We start from the raw sequence: 26,403 nt of genomic DNA on the forward strand, positions 1-26,403 counted from the left end.
TGACCTTCAAAAAACACAAAATGTTATGGAGAATTTACAAGGAGAAAGGCGATCAGTACACCCATGAGCAGTACAAAGCTCAAGCTAGGAAGGTTACCAGCATAGTAAGAAAAGCTAAATCAGATTATGAAAAGACCTTAGATCAAGGGTAATCCCAAAAAATTCTTCCGCTATCTGTCAAGTAAAAGGAAGAATGACTGCGGAAGGATAACTTTTTTTGGGTGCTGATGGTATTGAGGTGACAAAATCAGATGTAATTGTCGAGTTACTGAGTGACCACTTTTCAAAAGTCTATCACCCAAGTGAGGATATCTCTGTACCTGTAGCAATAACTAATGTGAGAATTGAAGCTAAGAAATGAGAGGTATTTAATATATTGCAAAATATAAATGCAAACACTGCTGTTGGCTTAGATGGAATATCAGCTTGAGTGTTGCATGAATGTGCTAATGAATTGTCAAACCCCTCTTACTTGGATATTTAATTCCCCACAGACTCATCTAGGAGGTCCCTTTTGTCATACACACAGCTCATCATACTGTGACTTAAACACATTCAGATTCTCTGCAGACACCATGCTTTCAGGCATGCATTCCAATCTTTCACAACTCTCCATGCAAACTCTGCTTCTCACTCCCTTGCTCACATCCTCCTATAAGGAGGGTGTGAGTAAAAGGAGTGAGAAGCAGAGTTTATACAGCTTCCGGGAATGACTTCTTGTTCTTCTCCAATCTCTCACCACTTTATGAAAAACCTCTTCAACATTGATCCTATAACAACCACTTACCAACTTGTATGTCTCTATCATATCACGCTCTCTTCCTCATCTACTAGACTTTGAAAATTACATCATCTCAACATCTTCATATTCAACATTCCAGAAATAAGAAACTATTTTGGTCAATTGTCTCTGGACCTCTCCAACATCTCGTCATCCTTTTGAAAACCAGGTGACAAAATCTGTGTAGATTTGGTCACCATTGTATAAGACTCTGATTAGTCCATATGTGGCCTAATCAGAGTCTTATACAATGGAACCAGAATCTCCTTATTTCTACAAGTCAGTGACCTCCACATTATTGCCAGAATTCGTTGTGTTTGCAAAATTGGGTAACATGTCCTCTAAATTTCAGATCCTTATCCACTACCACCATTCCAAGATTTCATTTCATCCACCCCAAACAATATATCCCCATCAAGAGTAAATTCTGCATTCCATCTTTGTTTTCCAAATTTTAAAATCTTATGTTTTGCAACATTGAACTGTTTTCCCCACTCCCATGCCCCTTAACTCAGTCTGTTCAAGTTTTCTTGTACTAGGGGACGGGAGGAGAGGGGGGATCTGAAAAGTTCTGATATACACCTAGAACAAAAGTGATATTAAAGCAACTGATATAACCACAAGAAAGAAATAACATACTAGTAGCAGAGTTATGGAGGTAATTTATGTTCTTATATTCTTAAATCCTCATATGTTCTTTCTTGTGGTTATATCAGTTGCTTTAATATCATTTTTGTTCTAGGTGTTTATCAGAACCTTCCGGACCCCCCCCCCTCCTTCATAAGGCCACAACTTCTCATTGTTCGTCCCAATTTTTCATCATTTGCAAACAATGTATCCCCCATTCAAATCTTCCTCAATATCATTAACATACAGGTTAAACAGCAATGGTCCTAAAATAGACCCCTGAGGCACAAAACTAGTCACTTTTCTCTTCTGGGATATTGCTTCTCCATACACAACTTGTTGATACATATCAGACAACCAATCTCCAATCCAATGCACTAGTCTAATATCCAATCCCATCCGCTCTAGTTTGAATATCAGCTTGTCATTCAAGGTTAGGGAGTTTAGATACTTATGTTCAATAGTGAAAGAGGATGGAGAGGCTGAGAAAGATGTGGGATGCAGGATACCAGCTGGATGGAGGACCTGGAGAGAGATGACTGGAGTGCTATGTGATAAGAGGGTGCCGATCAATCTAAAAGGCAAAATCTACAGGACAGTAGTAAGACCAGCAATGACATATGCTATGGAAACTGTGGCCCTGAGGAAAAATAACATCAGCAGGATGGAGGTAGCAGAGATGAAAATGCTTAGGTGGATATGCAGCGTGACCAGAAAGGATTGTCTAATAAATGACTATGTATGGGGAACGGTGAAAGTTGCAAACTTAGGAGCAAAGATACAGGAGGCAAGGTTGAGATGGTTTGGTCATGTGATGAGAAGGGAGGATGAGTATGTGGGAAGAAAGGTCATGCAGATGGATGTTCAGGGGAGGAGGAGGAAGTGCAGGCAGCCAAAAAAGAGATGGAGGGAGCTGGTGGAGGAGGACTTGAGGATGAAGAACTTGGATGTGGTTACAGCCCAAGACAGGAGGATGTGGGGGGGACACTCACTAAAAACAGCAACCCTACTTAAGCAGAAGAAGAAGATTCATCCACTTAACTTCCATGGAATTCTTTTTAACTCTGGGAATGCAGTCAGATATAGTTTTCTTCAGACATCCTTTGACTAACTCTCATGTACTGTTAAATCCTCTACTATGCAGTTTCTTATTTCAAGCCACTTCCTTAAGCTGCCTTCTCAGTTTATTATAATTACCTGTCTTAAGTTCCACATATGCTCCTTCATAATGAAAGCTCTTACATACGTCTGTACCTCTCAAGTCAACATCACATGATCTCTCCATTATTCTTCTTCTATAAGTGCTTTATTCACATGCTTTTTAAAAATGGTCATCCCTGAATAACTAGGTAAATTCACTTTCCCATCATCGTTCATGTTCTCTTCTCTCCATAGTTGAAATCACCCATAGTGATAGTCCTCCTTATCTGTAAGAATTACTTCTACACCTCATAGTCCTCAGATGATCCTGGTCTATAGCAGCACTCAATTGCATATTTTGTCTTGTTGACTGAAGATTCACTCTGGTTGATTTTAATTCCTTTGCAGTCATTAACAATACCTACCTGCACCTTTTTATTTTGTCTATCCTCCCTGAATAAACTAAAACCATCACATTCTGTTCCCATAATAATGTCCTCTGTGTTTGTCAGGTCTCATTAATACATGTGATTTTTGTTTTCAATTACCAAGAATGCTTTGCCTTTATTCCTGATCTAACATTAATGCATATACGACAGCCTGACTACCATGCTGAGAAGTGTTCCGTGACCTCTTCAACCATGATCACTTCAAGTAGGAAGCCAGAGTGGAATTTCAAACACCAGTTCCTCCACCATTTCCATAGTTTTACTTTTTCTTGGCAAAAATAGTCCCATGTTTACTGGGCTCATCCTTAACATGCTGTCATTTTCTTTCTCACTCTTTATATTATTACACTCATAGTTTCAGCCTGTTAATTCTTGTATCCACCCTTCCACTCATACTTATCTTCTTCCAAATCATTTATTCTGACCAACATAATCATATCATTCAAATTCTCTTTGCTTCATATCGCTTCAGTTACATCACAAATCTTGGATCCAGAAAACATTTTTTCATTGCTCAGTTTACAGCTGCACCTCTGTCATGGAGCTGTTGTTTATTACCGTATCCTTTTTCATCCATTTCTGCTTTCTTGAACTTTTCTGTACTTCATCATGTGTTTCATCTCCTTTTCTGTTATGAAAAGCTAGTCTCTCCAACTCCCACATGATACTGAGCAGGGCTAATCAGTCTCAAATTTCAGACATCATGCTGCACTCTTTTTTTTTATGTCACATTTCTTTCTTATCTCCATTCTCACCTGCCATGTCATCTGATTAATCATTCATAGAATCTATGCAATCCTTGATTATGCATATCAGGAATGGGTGATGACTGTTTATGTTATAATAAATAAAATTCAAAAAATGTTGTCTTTATTTGTATGGGATCTGTGTAGTTGCTGCAGTTGTTTTACATTTATTTCTATTATTATTTAAGAAGTGCACAATATTTTTTAACTTAAATAATATAATTCCTATTTATATCCTATTATATTACTGATGAAATCATTTTGATTCACTGATTTCATGTGTAGATGAAGTTTACACCAACATATTTGTTTTAATATGTAGTAACAATGAATATCAAAACACCTGGGATCACGAGAAGCCTGATTTGCTTGTTTCTAATTCGTTAAATTCTCCAGCACTCACTGCTCTATATGCTTCAGGTAATATATATATATATCAGATTTTATTTCATACCAAAAATTGGTTTTTCCTTAAATTTTGATTATTATTTATGGGTTTTAAGTAAACAAGTTTTGTTTACTACATATAAGGCTTGCCCCACTAATTGAAAATGAATTAACCTTCAAAATAGTGAATTTAAAGCAGATTATTAAAGAATTACAGAAAGTCAAATGCCATTTGAATGAACATAAGGAGGAAAAGAAAATTAAGCATCAGAATAAGAAACAACAAAGCACAAAATTTAGGTAAGTTAGTAAGTAATGAAAATCATGTAAATAAGTAAATAACATTGATTGTGTAAAAGAAGAATATTATTTGGTATGGTGACTCTATCATAAAACATGCAATTGGTGAGTGGGTTTTCTCCAGTTTTTTTGGGGAAAAAATTAAAAACATAGCACATGCAATCGAAAAACAGAAAAGAAAAGTAAATGAGATCATGGTTATAGTAGGTACTAACTATTTAATTAGTGAAAAATTCAGTATGAGAGAGGATATGAAAGGGTTGTCGGAAGAGTGAGAAAGTGAAAATCGTAAGTATATTACCTCGATATAACAAAAATGAATTAAGAAGAAGGGCTATGATGGCAAATGATTTGATATGTAGGCTATGTAGAAGAAATGGATGTGAGTTTTTGGATGTGTAGAGTGAGTTTGAGAGAAGATTGAATTTATATAAGAGGGACGGCCTACATTTGAGTGGGCTTGGTATCAGGAGTCTTGAAAAACTAATAACTGGTATGAAACCTAACACAAAGAATCTGGGAAATTAAATTATAATGGAAGAAATGGTGAGAATATGTGTGTAAGAGCATAAATGTTATGTAACTGTGTTAACGATGGAACTGGCATTATCATGGGAATGATTACAAGGAGAGAAGGATTTTAACTTTGTGTTCTTCTGGTTCAGCCCATCAAACATGTGCAAAGATGTCTGCATATATAAGGCACTAGAGAAAAACAGAGATCTAGTTGACCAGCTGTGTCACTTTTGTATACAGACAAGCATATACAAAAGAACATGCAGGTAGCTTATTATGTCATTACATGAATACTAGGAGTATTAGAAACAAAGGGGAGAGTTTGTTGCCTTGGGCAGTATGTTGGGACCTCATATTGTAGGCATTAGTGAGACCTGGTTATCAGAATCAAACATACTAACTGGTATGGAGTGTGAAGGGTACAGTGTTTTTAGAAAGGATAGACTGAATAAGAGAAGAGTGTAAGGTGGAATCTAACAAGATCAAATACATAGTTGGGTTATGTTGTTGTTATGTTACATAGTCTGTTGTTACAGACCTGGTGGATCAGTTGCTAACAAAGAAATGCATCATCAAATAATGACAATGGGCATGAAAAAGAGCAATCATAATGAGGGACTTTAATTATCCAAATACTGATTGGTTAGCAGTAAAATCTCATGAGAAGACTGAAACTGAATTTATTGATCTGTTGCAAGACAACTTTCTCGAGCAGTATGTGACAGAAGGAATTTAAAGTCAAAGAGTGTTAGATTTGATTATAGTGTCAGAGGGTGTTTCATTTAAAGATGTAACTATTCTGCCTCTGTTGGTGACAGTGATCATGCAGTACTCACTTGGGGAGTGCTAAGTTTATGAATGTTCCATTCAGGAAAGGTTACATGCTGAACTACAAAGCAGAAAATTATGACCAACTGAGGAGCTTACTGAGTTCAGCATTGGTTTGCTGGATGGCAAGAATATCGAGAGTGCATGGGAAGCAGTTAAAATATACTTAAATGATGCAATATCAGAATGTGTTCTGAGAGTTTGAAGATTAAATAAGGAAAAAATCAAATGGATGTGCAATCTTATCAAGAAAGAGATTCGTAAGAAAAGAATGATATGGAAGGAATACTGTATGCATAAAGATGATGTCCATTATGAAAATTATAAGCTCCAGGCCAGAAGAGTCACAACTGTTGTGACTCTTCTGACCTGGTGACAAAGTAACAGAAAGAATGAATATGAAACAATAACTCTACTAAATGCAGATGGTGTGAGGATGACAGATGCAGTTGAAGTTGTTCAACTAATCAGTGCTCGTTTTGCTAAAAGCTATCAACCTCACTGCTACCTCTTTACTGGATGAAGAAACTCAGCTGTATGAGGAATAGGTATTAGAGCTGTTGCATAAACTGAATAAGAATTCACATGGGATATCAGCATGGGTGCTAAAAGAGTGTTCAGCTGATCTGGCTATTCCTTTGACCAGACTGTTTAATATGAGTCTCAGAACAGGGAAGATTCTGCAGGAATGGAAAGAATGTATGGTAATTCCATTTCACAAAGGGGTGCAAAGACTGATGAGGCTAGGCATCCTGGAGTATTAGTGGATAGGAAGTTGAAATTCAGGGGCCATATAGCAAAGATTGCAAAATACAACTCAAAAGATAATCGCAATCCCCCCCCCCCCGCGGTTAGCCTAGTGGCTGTGCACTTTGCAACCATATGGCTGGGGAAGGCGTGTCCTAGGTTCGATTTCCGTCAGTGACATGAGGAGCTGAAGGATCTTCCTCAGCCATAGCCAAGTTAGGTCTTGGGCGTGGACAGTAGGATTTTTTCCCCAATTTATCCTGGGGTTTTTCATCCCACAAAGCAGGCAAACCAGCCTTGAGAACTCAACACTATGGACATAGGATACACCTGGGCATAGGGCTGATCACCTTATCCTGTGAACGGTTTGAGGTCTGATGAGTAATAAACCCTCGACACCATAAGGTAAAAAGAGGGAAATAAGAAGATGAGGATAATTGCAATGCTGAAACAAACATTCACATGTAAAGATAAGGATGTCATTTTGCCTCTGCAAGGCCTTGATAAGACCTCACTTGGACTATTGTGTGCAGGTCTGGTGTCCTGATTTCCATTATAATTCTGATACAGTGGAGAGAAAGAGTGCAAAAGAGAGCATTAAAAATTATATCAGGATTGTGGCATACAGATTTGTGAAAACAGATTGAGAATTTGTAGACTGCAGACACTAGTGTTTGCTAGTGTGTCTAAACTGCAGACACTAGCAAACAGGAGAAAGAATAGTGATTTGATTGAAATTTACAAAAATTTGAAAGGTTCATACAGGATTTCAGTTGATGGAATTTTTTATTTTATTGGGAGTGAGGAAAGTACAAGAGGACATCCTTGGAAGTGCAGAATGAATGACACTAAGAAGGTGGTGAGATCTAGATTTTTCTCTCATAGAGTGGTGCATGATTGGAATGGATTGCCATTGGGTGTTGTTTGTGCAAGCAGTATGAATGAATTCAAGAACAAGTATGATAGCTGATCTGTGTAGTATGTTGACTTCATTGAGGAGCCCCTGACTCTATGGTGGTCTCTCTTAATAATAATAATAATATATCAGCTATCTATACTTTTAATCTAATACGTTAAGCGTTTTGCAGATCTTACTGAGAACCGCTACAGGGATGGGGTAATGGTGCTGGAGCATTGCTGGAATAAATGTATTAGTCTTAAGAGAGATTATGTTGAAAAATAAAAATAGTTTTGAAATGATAAATTCATTTTTTCATTGTTAGGCTGAGAACTTTTCAGACCACCCTCGTACCACCAACCAGCCCTTGCAGTTTTACATGCTTTGGCACCGACCCAAGCAATCTCCTAAGCTTGTTATACTTACTAGCCCTGTAATTCCATATATATCCTGTCTTAACTGAAAATTCTGCACGTTTAGCCACCTCCCAGGTCAAGACCATATGATCACTCTCACCAATTGGTGGCAACATGGCTCATATTCATTATAGACAAATTCTCAGATGCAATTACTAGATCGAGCACTCTTGAACTTATAGTATATTCCATCATATGCTGTCTCAGGTAATTATTCCTTGGTAACTGCATAAAATCCATTTCCTTTGTCCCATGTGTCCTCTCCTCCTTCCAATCTATGTTCCCATGGTTGAATTTCCCCTCATCATAATTATCTGTCCTCCACTCATTGAGTCTATTTGCTGATGCATACTATCTCCATAATCTTTCCTGTCCCCTGGTCTATAGCAGCATTGTTTTGCTGGCCTCTATCTCACACCAGATAGCCTCAAATGTGCTATTTTCACTGTCCTGCAGTTGAACTTCTATTCTCTTTGGTTGCAGTTCATCCGCATCATCAGTAACACTCTAACACTCCTTCCATTGTTTTCTTTCTATTCTCCCTGAACACACTATACCTTTCGCATTCTATTCCATTAACTATTTCATATTAACTGTTAGCCATGTCTCACTAATGCCAATAACCTTTAGCCAGGAAGAATTAACAAATGCCAAAAATTCCGGCTGTTCCTGGCATTAGTATACATAAAGTGCAAAAGTCCCTTAGGCCCACTGCTATCCTGATGCATTATACTAACTATCTCATTCTGGTTTGTTAGTAGTACTAACTTATACATATTATACACATTCTTACACTCTGCTGTCTCACTGATGTCTGCATATCCACTCAACAGCTTCTCCCCCCCCCCCAAAGCTCTCTAGTTTCCATTATTCGGCACTTTCATTTCATTCAATAACATATTTTGTCCATTCTCTGAACTCCGAATCCATTCAGGTGCAAACCATCCTTCTTATATAAGTCCTTTTGCCTGTCAAGCTCACTCCACACCACTCCTCCTACATAACCTATGCATCAAGTCATTTGCTATTATGGCCCTCCTTCTCTGCTCCACTCTGTCATACCGCAGCAATAGACTCACTATCTTAACTCTCTCACTCTTTTCTTTCATGTCCTCTCTCATGCCATACTTTTCTCCTTTCATATCATTTGTTCCAGCCAATATGATGCCAGCCAGCCTGGCTGGCCGAGTGGTTAGCATATCAGCTCTCCAGCCAAAAGGCTGCATGTTCAAATCCCACCATGGGCATGGATGTTTGTGATTGTCTTTGGAAATACTAGTGGTGGTGGTCGGCGGTAGATGGCGTTGGTGTAGTTGCTGTCAGTTGGTGGATTGAGTGGCGGAGACAGAGCTGTAGAGTAGGTGCTGTCCCTCAATGAGTCTTTGGACTGCCTGGAGATGTCTAATAATAATAATAATTGTCATCATCAATTTCACCTTACCTTTTTGCACTCTAATAGCCTTGCTAACATCATTAATTTTCACTCTCGGAAAGCATGATTTTGTCAATCTCTCGTTGGTCACACCTTTTATGATTGAATCGCCATACAAGACTTGCTCTTTAATTTTTCTTTCCCTCTTGGTCAAGCTCTCATTTCTCTTATCTTGCACTTTTTTCTTTCTGTTATCAGGTATACTATATATACTCATATAAGTACTACTTAAAAGTATTTGTTAAGCTTTGTACAACACTTTAGTCATATGAGGTAATATTGTTTAGGATATATTGATATGAAATCTATGTATGTGCTACTGAAGAAACAGAAATAGTTTGGTTTAATTTTGAATTATAATCTTCGAATCCCTTTCAAAGCACTCTATATCCACTATAATCTGTAACTAATAATACTCAAATCATCCTCTATAATGTCTTCTTTCAGAAAGATATGTTATCATCTAGATTATTTTGTCATCATTCTTCTTCTTATCCCCACACCTTTAGTTTTCTGTCTTCCTAACAGAGATAGGACAATAGAATAACACCAGCAATTATCATCAAATTTCCATCATCTTGTTTTAATAGAGTGACTGTATGATATGCATATAAAAAGTTAACTGAAGTGTAACAATAGTATTTAACTTCCAGTTTGCTTTAAATTTCACTGTATGTTACATGTATTTTATTTTTCTTTGCATTTGGAAGGTGATGGAAGCCATGCACTATGTGGATTTTCTGATGGCACTGTAGAAGTAATTAATATATCAACACTAAAAAGATCTTACACTTTATCATGTAAGTAATCCTTTCTTTTTTTGTCATATTGTGTGCAGAAAGAAGCTTTCTGAAATGCAGTAAACCATTCATCTCATTTCAAGATTGTATATGATTATAATTCATCCTATGTACCAAAATAAATTATAAAAAAAATTTACAGGTCACAATGGACCATTAACCACCACCAACATGAGTCACTGTGGTAACTGGTTAATAACTGGAGCTAATGATAATGTAGCTAAAGTTTGGGGATGGAAAAATAACAAATCTGAACCACTTTTAGTTTTAAATCCTGCTGAGCAACAAAATAAAACCTCAAAACGTAATCAAGTAAGTCCCAGAATCTTTTCTTATAGCATTAGTTTATGCGTATGGAACTTTCATATCATGTTTATAATTTTGGTTTTGATATACAGAGATATCTTTCACATTTCATTCTGCTTTTTAAATTTGTAAATTGTAATTTTGTTGTGAAGATGACTAGAATACTAAATAGGATAAACTGGAAATATATTATAAAAAAAAAGATTATCTTTTACATCTGACTGTCATTTAAAACTAGTGCATATCATGGCAAGCTATATGTTGTACTCAGTCAAGATTGATAGGAATGAGTAATTCACTGGTGTCTTGCTATGGAAGTCATCAAGGTCTTCGTAGTGTTTGCTTCTCTGCTTACTGTCACACTGTCACATGAAAAGAAATTTCATTTTTCACATAAAAATGAAATGAAATGAAATTTGCAGTTTATGAAAAACATAAATTACCTTTCTTTATTCCAAAATTCACAGGAGATAAAAATAGAGTGGGGAGTGCTACTTGTGATAATAGATCAGCTATGTCTTACCTGCTATCATAGAGGTACCAACCCTGAGAAAAATGGTTCTAATGGCTTTAAGAGAGTGTATACCAAGTAAGTCATACAAAATATTAGGTGGGATGTTGCTGCAGTTGGGTAATGTTGCAGGTGATGAGCATGAGATTTTTAGGCAAATAAGGTTAGCTAGTTCAAGGTAGGTAATTATTATGGGAGGTTTCCACTATTACAATACAGAATGAAAAGAAGAGAACTCACCTCATAATTTGGAAATTGAATTTATTGAATTTTTGTTTGACATTTATCTCAGACGGCATGTGGAGGAGAGAAACATGAGGAGGAGTTTTGCATTTGTTCTTGCATCAAAAGATGTTACTGTGAACGAAATGTCATTCTTTCATTCTGACGGTGAGAGCATTCCTGTTTTGGGGAGAGTAGTGAACAGACATGTAAGTTGTCTGTTCACTACTCTCATGTAAGGTAAAGGGGGGGGGAAAGAGATCAATAGTATTTTGGAGATAGTTTGGAGAGATTTTATAATGATAGTGACAGAATGTATTCCTAGGGAGAAGAATAATAAGTTTGGTGTGAAATGGATGACAGGGAGGACAAGAATAATTTGAAGTTGAAAATCCGCAAAATCGTCTTTTTTGATTTATGGTTCAAACAGGAACTGCAAACCAAAAAGAGGTTATGTCAGAGGTTTAAAGTCTAGTGAAATGTATAAAAAAAACAGTTTTTGAAAAATTCTAACACAAAAGTGTGTATCATCCTTAATTCGCTAGAAAAATATGCAAAAAAGTTTAGAAAACTCTAAAAACAGTTTTAATAAAAATCTTTTTTTTTTATAAATTTCTTTTAAATTATAACATTGAGTTTGAAATGTATCTGTTTCTATTAAATATACACTATCTACCAATAGTTGTCTGGACGCCCCTGTTATTTGAAGTTATTGTTGAACATTCTACATTTGTTAATAACATAAAAACCAGTGTACTGATAGTAGGAAACAGAATTTCATCATAGCAGTTGAATACATGTGGTATGGCAACACAACGTGAACTCAGCAACTTCAAGAGAGGTGTCATTGTGTGCTGTCACATTGGTGGCATGTCCATACTTGCCATTGCTGCTCAATTGAAGCATCCATAATCAACGGTTGACGATGTGATCAACAAATGGAGATGTTCTTGCATTACTAGTGCAGGAAAACACCCAGAGTGGCTGCAAAAATGACTGACAGGAACAGGAGGGTGTTAAAATGGGTGATATGCAAAAACTGGCTACAATCAGCACAGACCATCCATGACAGTGCCAGTAACACCATGGTAAGCACGAATAATGTACAAAAAGAACCCTATTTACTGGGTTTCAAGGGAAGAGTAGCATCACACAAGCTGAACATGACAACAATGAACAAGGTGGCTCATCTGGTCTGGTGCAAAGAGCATGTGAACTGAACAATTGACCAGTGGAAAATGGTACTCTGGAGTGACGAATTGGAACTGGAAAGTGAAAAGTTCATCTGTTTCCAATGTGATGACAAGTGTGGGTTTGGAGGCAGCCTGGTGAACGTTTGTTACCACAGTGTGTGTTGTATCCACAATAAAGTTTTGTAGTGGAGGAGTAATGGTGTGGAGTGCATTCAGCTGGTTTGGAGTAGGACCACTGGTTGTTGTCCATGGTTCCATGAAGGCAGCTCAGTACCTTGATATTCTGGATAATCAGGTACTGCCGACGCTGTGGATTTTTGTGGTATGGACCTGTGTTACTATCAAGAAGACAATGTCCCATGCCACAGAGCTGCAGCTGTTATGAAATGGTATGAAGAGATGAGTGTTAAATGACTGCCCTGGCCTGTGCAGGGTCCTGACCTCAACCCCATCGAACACCTTTGGGATGAATTGGAGTAGTGATTGATTGCGGTCCAGAGCAGCATGTCCTCGATCTGTCACTGAACTCGGTGCTGCTTTAATGGAGGAATGGAGACAAATTGCTAAAGTGTCCAAACAATTTTTGGTAGATAGTGTATGAATGAAACCAACTATTTGGTGGTTACATTTTGTAATGTAAAATGTTTAATTTTTTTAATTGTTTTTTTTATTTTAATTGACTCATATTAAAATGCAAAGACTCACAGAGGAGATGGACAGCCTTCTGAGGGGATGGTGCAGAACATCAGTAGAATGGAAGTGACGGAGGCCATGAAGAGGATAAGGAATGGACAATCAGTGGGCCCCGACAGAATTCCAGTGGAGGCATGGAAGGCACTGGGGGAAGAGGGAATTGACCTGCTGTGAGACCTGTTCATGAAAGTTTATCAACAGGAAACTATACCCGAGGAATGGAGGGAGAGTACTCTTGTTCCCATCTACAAGGGTAAAGGGGATGCACAAGACTGTAAAAATTACAGAGGAATAAAGTTGATGTCCCACACAATGAAGATCCTAGAAAGGTTTCTTGATGGTAGATTGAGGAAGGAGGTGGAGATTGCAAAGGAACAATTTAGCTTCATGCCTGGGAGATCAACAACAGATGCTATCTTTGGGTTACGACAGATGATGGAAAAATATCGAGAGAAACAAAGGGAGCTACATCTGGTATTTATTGATCTGGAGAAAGCATACAATAGAGTGCCAAGGCAAGAAGTCTGGAGGTGTCTGAGGGAAAAGAAGGTGCCGGAGAAATATGTCAGGTTGGTGCGGGAAATGTACAGAAATGTGAAGACAAGTGTTCGGACCTGTTTGGGACAGACAGAAAGTTTTCAAGTAACAGTTGGCTTGCATCAATTCTGTTTAATATTGTGATGGAGGTGGTAACAGAGGTGAGAGAAGATGTGCCTTGGACAATGTTGTATGCAGATGACATCTTGCTGTGTGTAGATTCAAGAGAAGAAGCGGGAACTAAACTGGAAAGATGGAGAAAAGTACTGGAAGAGAGAGGTATGAGACTGAGCAGAAGTAAGATAGAGTATATGTGTTGTGTAGTGGGTGGTGGCGGCAGCCAGGAGACTGATCTGGAGCTGGAAGGAAATGTCATCAGGAAGGTGAGAGACTTTAGATACTTAGGTTCAACAGTGAAGAAGATGGAGGAGCTGGGAAGGAAGTGGGATGCAGGATACAAGTGGGTTGGAGGAAGATTGCTGGAGTGTTATGCGATAAGAGGGTGTCGATCAATCTGAAAGGCAAAATTTATAGGACAGTAGTGAGGCCAGCTATGACATATGCTATAGAAACTGTGGCCCTGAGGAAAAATAACATCAGTAGGATGGAAGTAGCAGAGATGAGAATGCTTAGGTGGATGTGCGGTGTGACCAGAAAGGATCGTCTGAGAAATGACTATGTCAGGGGAACAGTGAAAGTTACGAACTTAGGAGCAAAAATACAGGAGGCAAGGTTGAGATGGTTTGGTCATGTGATGAGGAGGGAGGACGAATATGTGGGAAGAAGGGTCATGCAGATGGATGTGCAAGGAAGGTGGAAGCGTGGGTGGCCAAAGAAGCGATGGAGGGAGGAAGCTGGTAGAAGAGGACTTGAAGATGAAGAACTTGGATGTGGTGACAGCCCAAGACAGGAAGGTGTGGAGGAGACTCATTACAAACAGTGACCCCACTTAAGTGGGAGAAGCTGCAGAAGAAGAAGAAGAAGAAGAAGAATTGACTCAAAATATTCAGTTATTGAATCTCGATGATATACAGTTATCAGCTAGTTATAGTTTTGGGAAGTACTGCTGCTTAAAGTACAACATTGTATCTTTAAATTACGAAATGATAAAGTTCCTTAACTTGTCATGTCTTTGGATCTAAAAGACCAGTTGTAGATTAGTCTTTAGATAGTAGCTTGGAAGCTTAAAATATTGATGGAGCTGATGTTTGGGCTGTGATAATTTGGGTGTATGGAAATAGACAACAGAATCAACAAAGCTGGTATGGTAGAAAGTCAATTGAATAAATTCATATGGAATAAGAGAGAAATTAGTCGGAACATAAATTAGCTGTATACAAGACAGTGTTCAAACCTGTTTTAACTTATGGATCTGAGAGCTGGGTGAGAAGTAAAATACTTCACCAAAGACTAGACTGCAGATATGAGAGTACTGAGAAAGATTAGAGGCATTAACAGATGGCATCAATGGCAATATCATATTAAAAACGAGGATATTAGGAAAGAACTTTCCTAATATCCTCGTCCTAATAATTTCCTAATATAAATTCCTAATATTGTCAGCATTCAGAAATGCATTAGCAGAGCTAATCTCAGGTTGTATGGTCACGTAAACAGAATGGGCTTGGAAAGATTAGCAAAGCAGGCTTTCTCTGCCAGATTGACAGGAAAATGACCCAGAGAAAGACCAAGATATAGGTGGATTGATACAATAAAAAGTGCTTTAGAAGACCAAAATATAAGATTTGATAATATTGGAGTCTTGACAAGTAACAGATTAATTTGGAGGAAAATTGTAGATAGGATGTTAGTAATGATGTAAATTTTTCATGTAGTACTATCATATCCTGTACACCCCTTGAGGGTACATGGCAGGAATTTGATGACGATGATGATGAAATGTTTAATGATGACTTTTTTTGAATAAAATGATTTATTCTAGTGGAACAGGCTTTATTTTCAGAGGAAGGGAGGGGATAGAGCAAGAAATTGCAAGTGAATGAAAAGGATGTATTGCTGAAGGTCACAGCTAGATAATTGTATGGAGATCTCCATAGCATTTTAACATGAGTGATGTTTTAACATAGGTGTGTTTTCCACTTCACGTATAGGAACTTGCTTTACTGTATGTTATGTGCCATCCATGTTGGGCTGACATGTTTTTACAAAGTTTTCTATATATATATATATGATAATAATAATAAATATATATTATTATTATCATCTTCATCCTCCTAAGAACCCCATGTAGTCCAAGACTCACTAGTAAGTCCCTTTGTCATACACATAGCTCATCATACCTTGCCTTAAACACATTCAAATTTTCTGCAGACACCACACTCTCAGTCAAGGCATTCCAATCATTCACAACTCTCCATGCATAAAACCTGATTCTCACTCCCTTGCTCACACCCTCCTTATACAGCTTAAAGGGATGACCTCTTGTTCTTCCCATCTCCCACCATTTTATGAAAAACCTCTTCAATGTTAATTCTATAGCAACCCCTTACCAACTTGTATGTCCCTATTGTATCACCACTCTTCCTCCTATCCACTAGACTCTGCAAATTGCATCGCCTCAACCTTACTTCATATTCAACATTCCAGAGATTAGAAACTATTTTAGTCAATTGCCTCTGGAACCTCTCCTACATCTCTTCGTCCTTTTGAAAACTAGGTGACCAAATCTGTGCACAGTAGTCCATATATTGCCTAATCAGAGCCTTATGCAATGGAACAAGAATCCCCTTCCTACAAGTCAGTGTCCTTCACACTATTGCCAGAATTCATTTTGTTTTTCCTCACAATTTTGGGAATATGTCCTCTAAATTTTAGATCCTTATCCACCATCACCCTAAGATATCTTCTTTCCTCCACTTCTAACAGTATATCCCCAGTTGTAAGGCCATGACATATGCTGTACTCCTTGTAGTTCATCCCAACTTTGCACCATCTGCAAACAACTGAATATTCCCATTCAAATCTTCCACAATATCATTAACATACAGGTTAAACAACGATGACCCTAAAACAGATCCCTGATGTACACTACTAGTGACTTTCCTCTTTTGGGATATTGTTCTACCATACACAACTTGTTGATAGCTATCAGACAGCCATCTCAATCCAATGCACTTATTTAATATCCATCCCCATTCACTCTAATTCGACTATCAGCTTATCATGTTGTAATCAATCAAAAGCCTTTGCAAAGTCTCAGGATATTACTGTGTATCCATTTCCTGCATACAATATTGACTTATTACAATCACCTTATTGTAATAAGTAAGTAGATTACTGAAACATGATTCCCCTTTAGAAAATCCGTGCTCTCCATCAAAAATAATATCATTGTTGTCATCTCAATTCTAGATCCTGATTCTCACCAGCCTCTCCAACTCTTTAACCACTACACCTGACACACAGATTAGCTTGTAATTTGATGCTCCAGTTCTGTCATCTCCTTTTTGAAGCAGTGAAGTCTTGCTTTCCCATCACTCCTTTTGAACATGACTCAGTATAAAACTCATATTAAACAAATATGTCAAGGCAGGTGTCAACTCCTTTGCACATTCCTTCAAAATACATTTTGATATATCAAGTCCCACAGCCTTATTAACATCAAGTTTGATTAATGCCCCATATACCTCTTCCTCACTCTTCTCCTCATCCACTGCTCTCAAACTCTCCATGATGTTACATTCACAAGCATGAAAGACCTTTATGAACTGCTCATTCCTTATACCATTTTCTCCGATGAGTGCCATTCTACCATAATCATTCTTTTTTTTTTAAAGCTTCATTAGCTAACTGCTACTCATACTGAAATTTTGCTACCCTTATCAACCGAGTCACCCTCCATGCCTGTTCTTTCTATTCCTTATGGTGTTGATTATTACTACTACTCTTATGTTGCCTCCATAATGACTTTTTTCTCATTTCATGCTTAATTTCTTCATTTTCCATTTCACTGCTATGCTATTTAACCCTCTAACCTTTGGAATTAAAACACCCATATTATCACCCTTTTCCCATTTGTTTGGCTAATTTGCTTATTCATTTCCTTGTCACTACTCTCCACATCAACAATCTATAGCGACATTTTTTATCTCCCTTTTTATCCTTTCTATTTTCATGAAATACATCACACCTTTCCTTCTCTATTCCTGTCAGGATGTCATCCTCATTCAACTATGTCTCACTTATTCCAACAATTTTTGGGTGATTGAACTTGATCAATGTAACCATTTCCCTTGTTTCTGATACTTCTAGCATTTGTATACAAACATAACAGCTCATTCTTTGATCTATAACAAGTTTTACTGATACCACTTTCCTCAAGATTTTCTTTTTTTCTTTACTTATCCCAGATGCTATACAGAAGTGGATGAGAAGAGAGTTATACAGAAGTCTGTTATATAGAAAAGGTCGATCTGCTTAATAGGTAACAGATTCAGTTCAGTGACTTTCCCATAGACACTCTTTCTTCCCCTTCTTTTATGGACATTGCTCTGTTGAACTGGAACTACCATTCCTTCACTTTCTTTTAATCATGTAAAAACTACAGCAGCCACTGGTCAGTGCCAATACGCACTGTCCAATTCTAAACTTAAAGTTGGACAGTGTAAACTTACTCTAAACTTACTGAACTTCTTAATTACTTCTCGTCATCATCTTTCATTCCATCCACCTCTGTTCTTTGGAACAAATCCCCCCATCCATACTGTTTTTCCTAAAGAGTCCCCAAACTCTTTAAGCAATATATTAATAGATTACTTCTTTCTCCTTAATCACTTCAACATACATGTCGGTGTTGTGTTGAAGTAATCATGTGGCCTTTCCTGTATGGGGTCATTATTAAAAGGGAGGGGATTATTATTTCAGGTTGCAGGGAGGAAATTTTTAAGTTATATTGAAAGATTTACAAGCGTAAACAAACGAAAAAAAAAAAAGAGTAACAAAATTAGGAAAGGCATAAAAATATTTATGAGAAATGAGTAATAAAATAAAACAGAGAAAGATTAAAAATAGAATATTTCTAAAAGAAGAATTAACCAAAGCAAGAAGAGCACAAAAAACCTGGAGCTGGAAAAAGTAATAAAATTTATTCATTTATTATAATTTAATGCTTAATTATGTACTTTGTTGAATATGCATGTGGTTTGTATATTGTAAATGAAAAAAAAAAAATTAGTATTTTTTTTTTCTCTTCATTATTATTTTTAGGTTCTTTCTCAAGAAATACGAGCCCAGTTCTACTACATGGATAATTTTTTGTTAATATCATCTGGTAATAAATTATTCATATATTCATATCATCTTGATCCCACTAAATCTGATCTAAAAAGGTACATAGTTTCCTGATTTCTTAGTACAAAGGCCTATAACATAATCATTTATAATAATTTTCTTTTCTTTAGTAACCATTATTTTCTGTTTTATTCACTCATTATGTTCACAAATAGTATGACAGTCTAACACAATTAACATCTTCCATCCAGTTCAAGTGACTATACTTAGATTAGATCTAATTTCTTGAATATAATGTCACTTTGCTTTTCTGTTATTTTTAATACGATTCTGATGGCAGTTAAACTTGTTTACTGCATGTTCCTCAAAACTTTCATAACTGGTTTCCGTCATTGGTCACTTTTTATTTTGAACTGAACTCTCAGATTCATAAGTTAAAATATGTTTGCCCACTGTCTTGTGTGCAGCATTATGGATGATTTCACTCTTGTTGCATATAAATTTATTCAGCTGACTTCCTGGCACACCAGCCTTACTTATTCTGTTATCTATTTCCATATTTAATTTGCTATCTTTACTAATGTGATTCAATAGCTAAAATGTGTAACCTGCTGCAGAAAGTTTTTCAACCTAGTTGCAAAGTAAATTATACTTGACAAGAAATTATATTCTTGTTTAATTCATTTTAGAAATTACGGACTTTACAACTGTGTTATAAATAACTATTTTAATTTCCTGACGTTTAGACCTTCATATTAAGGTCATCATCTGGAGTATATACAAATATACAAGGACTTGCTGAGTTACATTTCACACAGCAAGCTAAAGATACAATGATTTAATCACCGGTTATTCTACTGGCATGACCTCTAGTGAAAAAATAAAATAAAATAAAATAAAAAATACAGATAAAATTACAATTTAATTAATTATTTAGAAACTACATCAAAGCTAAATTCTATTTAAGATAGCACAAGAGAAACATTCTTTCTTATAGATAGTTTTCTTACAGTAACAATGATGTCCTATGATGTCCTATTTTTAACATTATAACTGTTATATTAGATTTAGGATTCTGGATTATCTACAGTCCTGTTTATAGTTAAATCTTAGGGAGAAAGGTTCTGTGGGTAGAATATGTGCTTTCCATATGATTGGGATTTTTAGTCCATCATTATTGTTCAGATTGGGGTGGTTCATAAGAATCTCACAGGCTTCGTTAAATTTGCGTTCATACCATGTTTTGGTGTGATGTAAAGAACTGGTGCTTTTCCAGTCAATTCTATGTAAAGTGTTCAGGAAATTATCAGAAAGGTTCACCATAGTTATTATATTTAATGTGTCATTTATGTTCCTTTTGTCTGATAGGAATTGTGCATCGTGTTTTCCCTATATATGGTAGATTACAAGTACAATAAATATGGTATACTCCAGGGTGGGCCAGCAGAGGGAGTGGGTCTTTGGATGAGTTGAGTAAGCTTTTTAATATTGCAGGAGGTTTAAAGGTGGCTTTGAGGTTGTATTTCTGTGGTATTCTGTTTATTTTATTTGATGTCCCTTTAATGTAAGGAATGGTTATAGTTTTATTGTAGTCTGGTTTATCTTCATTTTTTTAATTGAGGTCTTGTAGAGAATTTTGTTAATAGTTTTGGCTGTAACCATTTTTTTAGAAAAGTATTGCTGATAACTTTAAATTCGTCTTTCAGTGCTTGTTCATTGGAGCTGATCTTCAAAGCCCTGTTTTTTAGAGTATTAATGACACCTAGTTTTTGTGTTGGGTGATGGTAGGAGTTTATGTGTATATATTGGCCAGTATGTGTCAGTTTCCAGTAAAGAGTGAAGGAAAGACTACCAGAAGGAAGATGTGTGACAAGTGTATCTAGAAACGGAAGTGTGTTCTGTTTTTCCATCTCAATTGTGAACTGTATGTGTTTGTGTTATTTGTTTAGGTGGCTAAGGAAAGTGTCTAGTGTCTGGCAGCCATGGGACCAGATTGCAAAAACATCGTCAATGTATCTAAGCCAGACTTTGGGTTTTCAAGGAGAGGAATCTAGAGCATGTTGCTCAAAATGTTCCATATAAAAGTTAGCAATAGGGGGGATAATGGCTGTGTCTTCTTTATGTGCCATTATCCCCCCCCCCTCCCCTATTACAACAGAGTTGTAAAGTCCATAATTTCTAAAATGAATGATGATCACTGTGCAACACTAAAAGAAAAGATATTCCTCTTTAACATTTACTCTAGTGTAAGCAAACAAAGTTTGCACATGAAGGGAGGAAATTTTTCTGAAGATTCATGACGATGATTTATAGTTTTAATGGTGCAAAGACAGCAAGGGTCATACTGTGCCATATCAAAGGTTATAGCAGTACACAAGGTAAGACAATCAAAAACATCCATGCTCACAGCGGGATTCAAACCCACAGCCTGTTGGTTGGAGAGCAGGTATGCTAAGCACTCAGCCAAACAAGCTGGTGTATCTTCATAACTAGTCTATTTGTACATAGAGGCATTATGGGAAAGGTCACTACCCCAATCAGTTTTGACATTTATTAAGGTCTCTTCAGTGGGAGCCAGGCCTAGGAATATACCAAGGTTGAATTATTATTATTATTGTGTGGGCACCTCCATGGAGACTGAAGACACATTGCAGGAGATCCACACAATCTATCATTGAACCCATTAACAAATAAACACTCACAACTGACTGTGACAACCCATTCAATTCATTCATAACTCTCCAAGTGAAAAATCTAATCCTCACACCCCTGAAATCTGTTGGAATTTAAATAATTGCCTTAGCAATTATCTGCATATTCAACCAAATGTAATTTTTATTCCATTTAGTTCTGTTTCTTAAATTCTGTTATTGTTTAATCCATAATTATTGATCAAATAATAGCAGGCAATTTCCCAAACTCATCTTTACATATTTATGTAAAGATGAATTTTTATTTGTATGTTTATTTAACATATTTATGTTAAATAAATATAGGCCTTGTGTGATCCCTTTCCTTATAGGGATTTTCTGTATATTTGTGTTGAGATAATTTATTATACATTAATTTTTTGTGCATATTGCTTTGATTGTTTCAATGATTTGCAAGTAGCATATTTCCTGATACGACTTTCAGGACATCTTGTAATCTTATTCTATTAAATGACTTTTTTTTAAGTCAGTGAAACACATAAATATTAAACGTGTGGACAGACTTATATGTTCGTCGAACATGTTGTTTATTATTTTAACGGTATAGTAGAACACAGAAACTAAGTAAATAATTAATTTATTAACTTGATGCTGATATTTCGCTGGTATTATAACCAGCATCTTCAGAGCACAAAAACACTGTTTGTCACAATACACGAGACTAAAACAAAATCAGCATCAAGTTAATAAATTAATTATTTACTTAGTTTCTGTGTTCTATTATACCGTTAAAATAATAAACAACATAAACAACACATAAATATTAGTTTGTTTTATTCTGTTATTTTTTTGTTATTTGCTTAATAGCAAATATAGCATCAGTTTTTCTGTTTTATTCTGTTACTTTTTTTTTTTTTGGTTATTTGCTTTATAACAATTATAGCATCTATACATGATCTTTAAAGGAAAATTCATTGTAGAATCCTTGTTGTTATAATTTAGTCTTGGTTCTAATTCTTCTTTGATAACTTTTGGTATATGTATTTTAGAGAGTGCATAGGGTTTGCTTATTTTTAAACACTAAACCTGGAAAACACTATTCAAAATTCAGACAGTCTAGGATGTTTCAGCTTTTTAAAACTATCAGAAACCCAGGACAGATCATATCATTTATTTTAAAAATTTATGATTCTGATGTAATCCATTAATTTTTATATGTTTATTTTTTAATATAAACTAATAAACAAAAATCTTTTATTTAAAACAGAAGAATTCATTTCACTTAACAAATACAAATCAAAGAAATCTTATTTCTTTGATTTGTATTTGTCCCTTGATTCTGTTTTTAAGAAAAGTTCTTTATCAATTGTTTTATTTAATGTGTAGTCATAAAATTGACTATGTTTCATATATTGAAAATTAAATTTCATAAAAATTAGCCCTTTCACTGTGTCTGGCAGTTGCTAATTTCTCACTTTGTTCCATCGAGATCGATTGGAGAAAATATGCACTTAATGTTGGTGTTGTGAGATGAGCATTGCAAACAAGTACTGAGCTAGTTTTAACATCTCACCATGTAGCTCCTCGAAACAATATATATCCACAATTATTGAAAAATTTGGCATATTTTATGCACAAGAACACAACTTTCCTCAGATGATAGATTTTGTATATATTTTTTCATATTGTACCATTGTATGAAAAATTTTGAATTGCCCACACTCACTCCCTTTTTTTTTTTTTTTTTTTTACATCAGTTTATATCATTTTGAACTTCCATCCATTGAAATATTTCATATTCTTTTATAGGATTTAACCAGATTTTGATGTATTCATAAACACATTTGTGTAACTTACTTGCATTTATCCAAAATGTATCTACTTCTTTTTGGAAGTCATTTTCTCTGGCTTTCTGCAGTAGTTTATGAACATTTAGCAGCATAAAATTATTTAAAATTCTTTTGTATAAATTAACATATATAACTGACTAATTCAGTTAATGAATTTTCACTTCTTTCTTCATTTCTTGAACTTTTGTGTGAACTATTAACATGAGAAAATGAACCAGAAATAATTGTGGCTCAGTAAATTGATTCTTTTTTTTTTTTTTTTTTTTATCACATAGTGATTCAAACATCTGTAGCAAATATCAATTTCTGGAAACATTGATAATCATCTGGTTTTGGAATTATAGAGACTTTGCTTATGTTCAGTCTCAATAAAGTCATAATAACCTTATAGCTCTTCAGTTCAAACTAAACATATATAAAAAATATGAATATATTTTAAAAATCACTACATCTATATCCATAGGTATGTTAGTGAGGCTGTTAGAGCATAAAAGGGTACATGAAAGAATTACTGGAAGTTATAAAAACGAAAAGAGTAAGAGTGTTAAGATAGTGAGTCTGTTCCCATGGTATGACAGAGTAAAGCTGAGAAGGAAGGCCATAATAGTGAAGGAATTATTGCATAGGTTATGCAGGAGGAGTAGTGTGGAGTGAATTTGGGCAAAAGGGCTTACATGAAAGATGGTTTGCGTCTGAATGATTTAGTGTTCAGACTCTGGAAAAGTATTGCAGAGTAATACATTAACGATATAATTGCAAGTTTCAAAATCAGGGAAACTAGAGTTTTTAGGGGGTGGGGGAAAAGCTGTTGAGTGAATATGCAGACATCAGTGAGGCAGTTGAGTGTAAGAATGTATATAATATGCCTCAGTTAGGACCAATGATAACAAACCAGAATGGGATAGTGGTGGGTATAAAAAGCTTTTATTTTATGTACACTAATGCAGGAGCATTCAGAACAAGTAGGAGGAACTTTTGGCATTGGTTAGTTATGCTTTCCAAAGATTATTAGCTTTAGTGAAACATGGCTTCACAGTGTAACTATGTTTACAGTGTAGTGATATCACTGTATATCACTTAGTGATGCAGTGTAGCATATCACTGTATCTTTCCTAACACACAGATAAAATAATGGTGGGGGAGTAGTGTCATTGATGATAGCTGATGAACTGCAACCAAAGAGAGTAGAAGTTCTGCACGCCAGTGAAAATAGCACATTTGAAGCTATCTGGTGTGAGATAGAGGCCAGCAGAACAAAATATACAGTTGAATGCTTCTAAAGACCAGGAGATGGAAAGGATGATATGAATAGTACACATTGGCAAATAAACTCAATGAATAGATAACAGATAATTATTATCAGAGATTTCTACTATGGGAACATAGATTCGAAGGAGGAAGAAAATGGAATTTATGCAGTTACTAAGGAATAATTACCTGAGACAGCATGTGATGGAATATGCTAGGAGTTTGAGAGTGCTTGATCTAGTAATTGCATCTGAGAATTTGTCTCTAACGAATATGACCACGTTACCACCAATTGGTGAGAGTGATTATATGGTCTTGACCTGGAAGCTGGCTAAATGTGTGGAATTTTCATTTAAGAGGGAGTATATGTGGAATTGCAGGGCTGGTAGGTACAAGCTTAGGAGATTGCTTGGACAGTGCCATGGCATGTGAAACTGCAAGAATTGTATCTTGATAGTTCATTGGAAGTGGTAAAGGAGTGTTTGAGGGAAGTAATGGCAGACTGCATATGTAGAGTCAGGAGAGTAAATCAAGTGGGAGTTAAATGGATGAATACCATCATTAAGCTGGAGTTGTAAAAAAAGAAACATTTGCGGAAGGAATTCAAGGAGAAAGATGACTAGCAGGCACATGAGCAGTACGAAGCACAGTCCAGAAAGGTAACCAGTGTGGTAAGAAAGGCAAATGCAGAATATGAAAGGTAATTAGCAATGCAGGCTATAAATAATCCCAAACAGTTCTTCAATATGCTGCAAGAAAAAAATGTTACTAAGTGAACACTTTGCAAGAGTATATCATCCAGGTGGAAATATTGCAGTAACGAGAGAAGCAAAGGCTTTTATATGGGAACTGATTTAAATGAAATGGAGATGCATAGTATATTACAGAACCTTAATATGAATACAGCTGTGGTATTGGATAGTATACCAGCTTGATTTTTTATGTGAAGCTGCTAGGGAATTGTCAGTGCCATTGACCATATTGCTTACTGTAAGTCTCACCTCTGGCAGGGGAAAGAGAGGAGGAATATAGTTCCATTGCATAAAGGAGACTCTAAGACTGATGTAGCAAATTACTGACCAATCAGCATATCACTGTGATCAGTGATCACTGTGGTCAGAGTACTGGAGAAATTAGTCAAGAGCAAAATACACGAATGGATAGATGGAAATGGGATATTGTATGGGGACAACATGGTTTTGCGAAGGGTAGGTCATGCCTCAGTAACTTGCTCACATTTTATAATACAGTTGAAATGGATAAAGGTAGCAGGTTTACATTGATACTGTTTGACTTTGCAAAAGCCTTAGCAGGATACCACATGGAATTGTAATCAGTAAATTGCAGCACATTTGGATGGATATAGGGTTGGTGAGGTGGATAAGAAGGTGGTTGATGGAGAGATATCAGAGAGTAGTTTATGCAGGAGTAGAGTCAAAAAGAAGTCCTGTGACTTGTGGCATGCTGCAGGGTTCTGTTCTTGCACTGCCACTGTTTAATTTGTACATTAACAATATAAGGAAAGGATCTGAGAGGAACTGTTCAGTTGTTTGCCAATGATGCAAAGTTTGATATTGCAATAGTTAATCCAGCCGATGTTAAAATTTTGCAGGATGATTTGGATAGAGTGGGTAAAGGAGAATGTATGCCAGTTTAATGTGGTAAGTGTAAGGTTATGGGGTGAAAAGATTATCAGCTGTATATCACATTCATGGGACTGTACTCCAAGAAATTGACAAAACCAGAGATTTGGGAGTGCTAGTGGATATGGAGTTAAAGTTTAGTTGGCACATAGCAAAAGTGGCTAAAGCAACTCATTGGATTACTTGGTTACTGAATAATACTTTGACGAGCAGAGGTAAGCAGGTTATTATT

At 36.1% G+C, this 26,403-nt stretch overlaps 1 protein-coding gene across 1 annotated transcript in view; it reads left to right on the plus strand.

Moving 5' to 3' along the window:
• LOC150101456 (WD repeat-containing protein 27-like) overlaps window positions 1-26,403 on the plus strand; it is a 151,341-nt gene that overhangs the window by 114,856 nt on the left and 10,082 nt on the right. The window contains exons 8-11 of the mRNA XM_090400800.1: window positions 4,066-4,163; window positions 9,978-10,067; window positions 10,210-10,379; window positions 18,756-18,877. Coding sequence (XP_090256926.1) covers window positions 4,066-4,163; window positions 9,978-10,067; window positions 10,210-10,379; window positions 18,756-18,877 — 480 coding nt within the window. The remainder of the gene's footprint in view (window positions 1-4,065; window positions 4,164-9,977; window positions 10,068-10,209; window positions 10,380-18,755; window positions 18,878-26,403) is intronic.

The sequence above is a fragment of the Typopeltis vanoorti genome, chromosome 11 (assembly GCF_054136105.1).
Source record: "Typopeltis vanoorti isolate ZY-2024b chromosome 11, IOZ_Tvanoo_1.0, whole genome shotgun sequence".
Classification (NCBI taxonomy): Eukaryota; Metazoa; Arthropoda; class Arachnida; order Uropygi; family Thelyphonidae; genus Typopeltis; species Typopeltis vanoorti.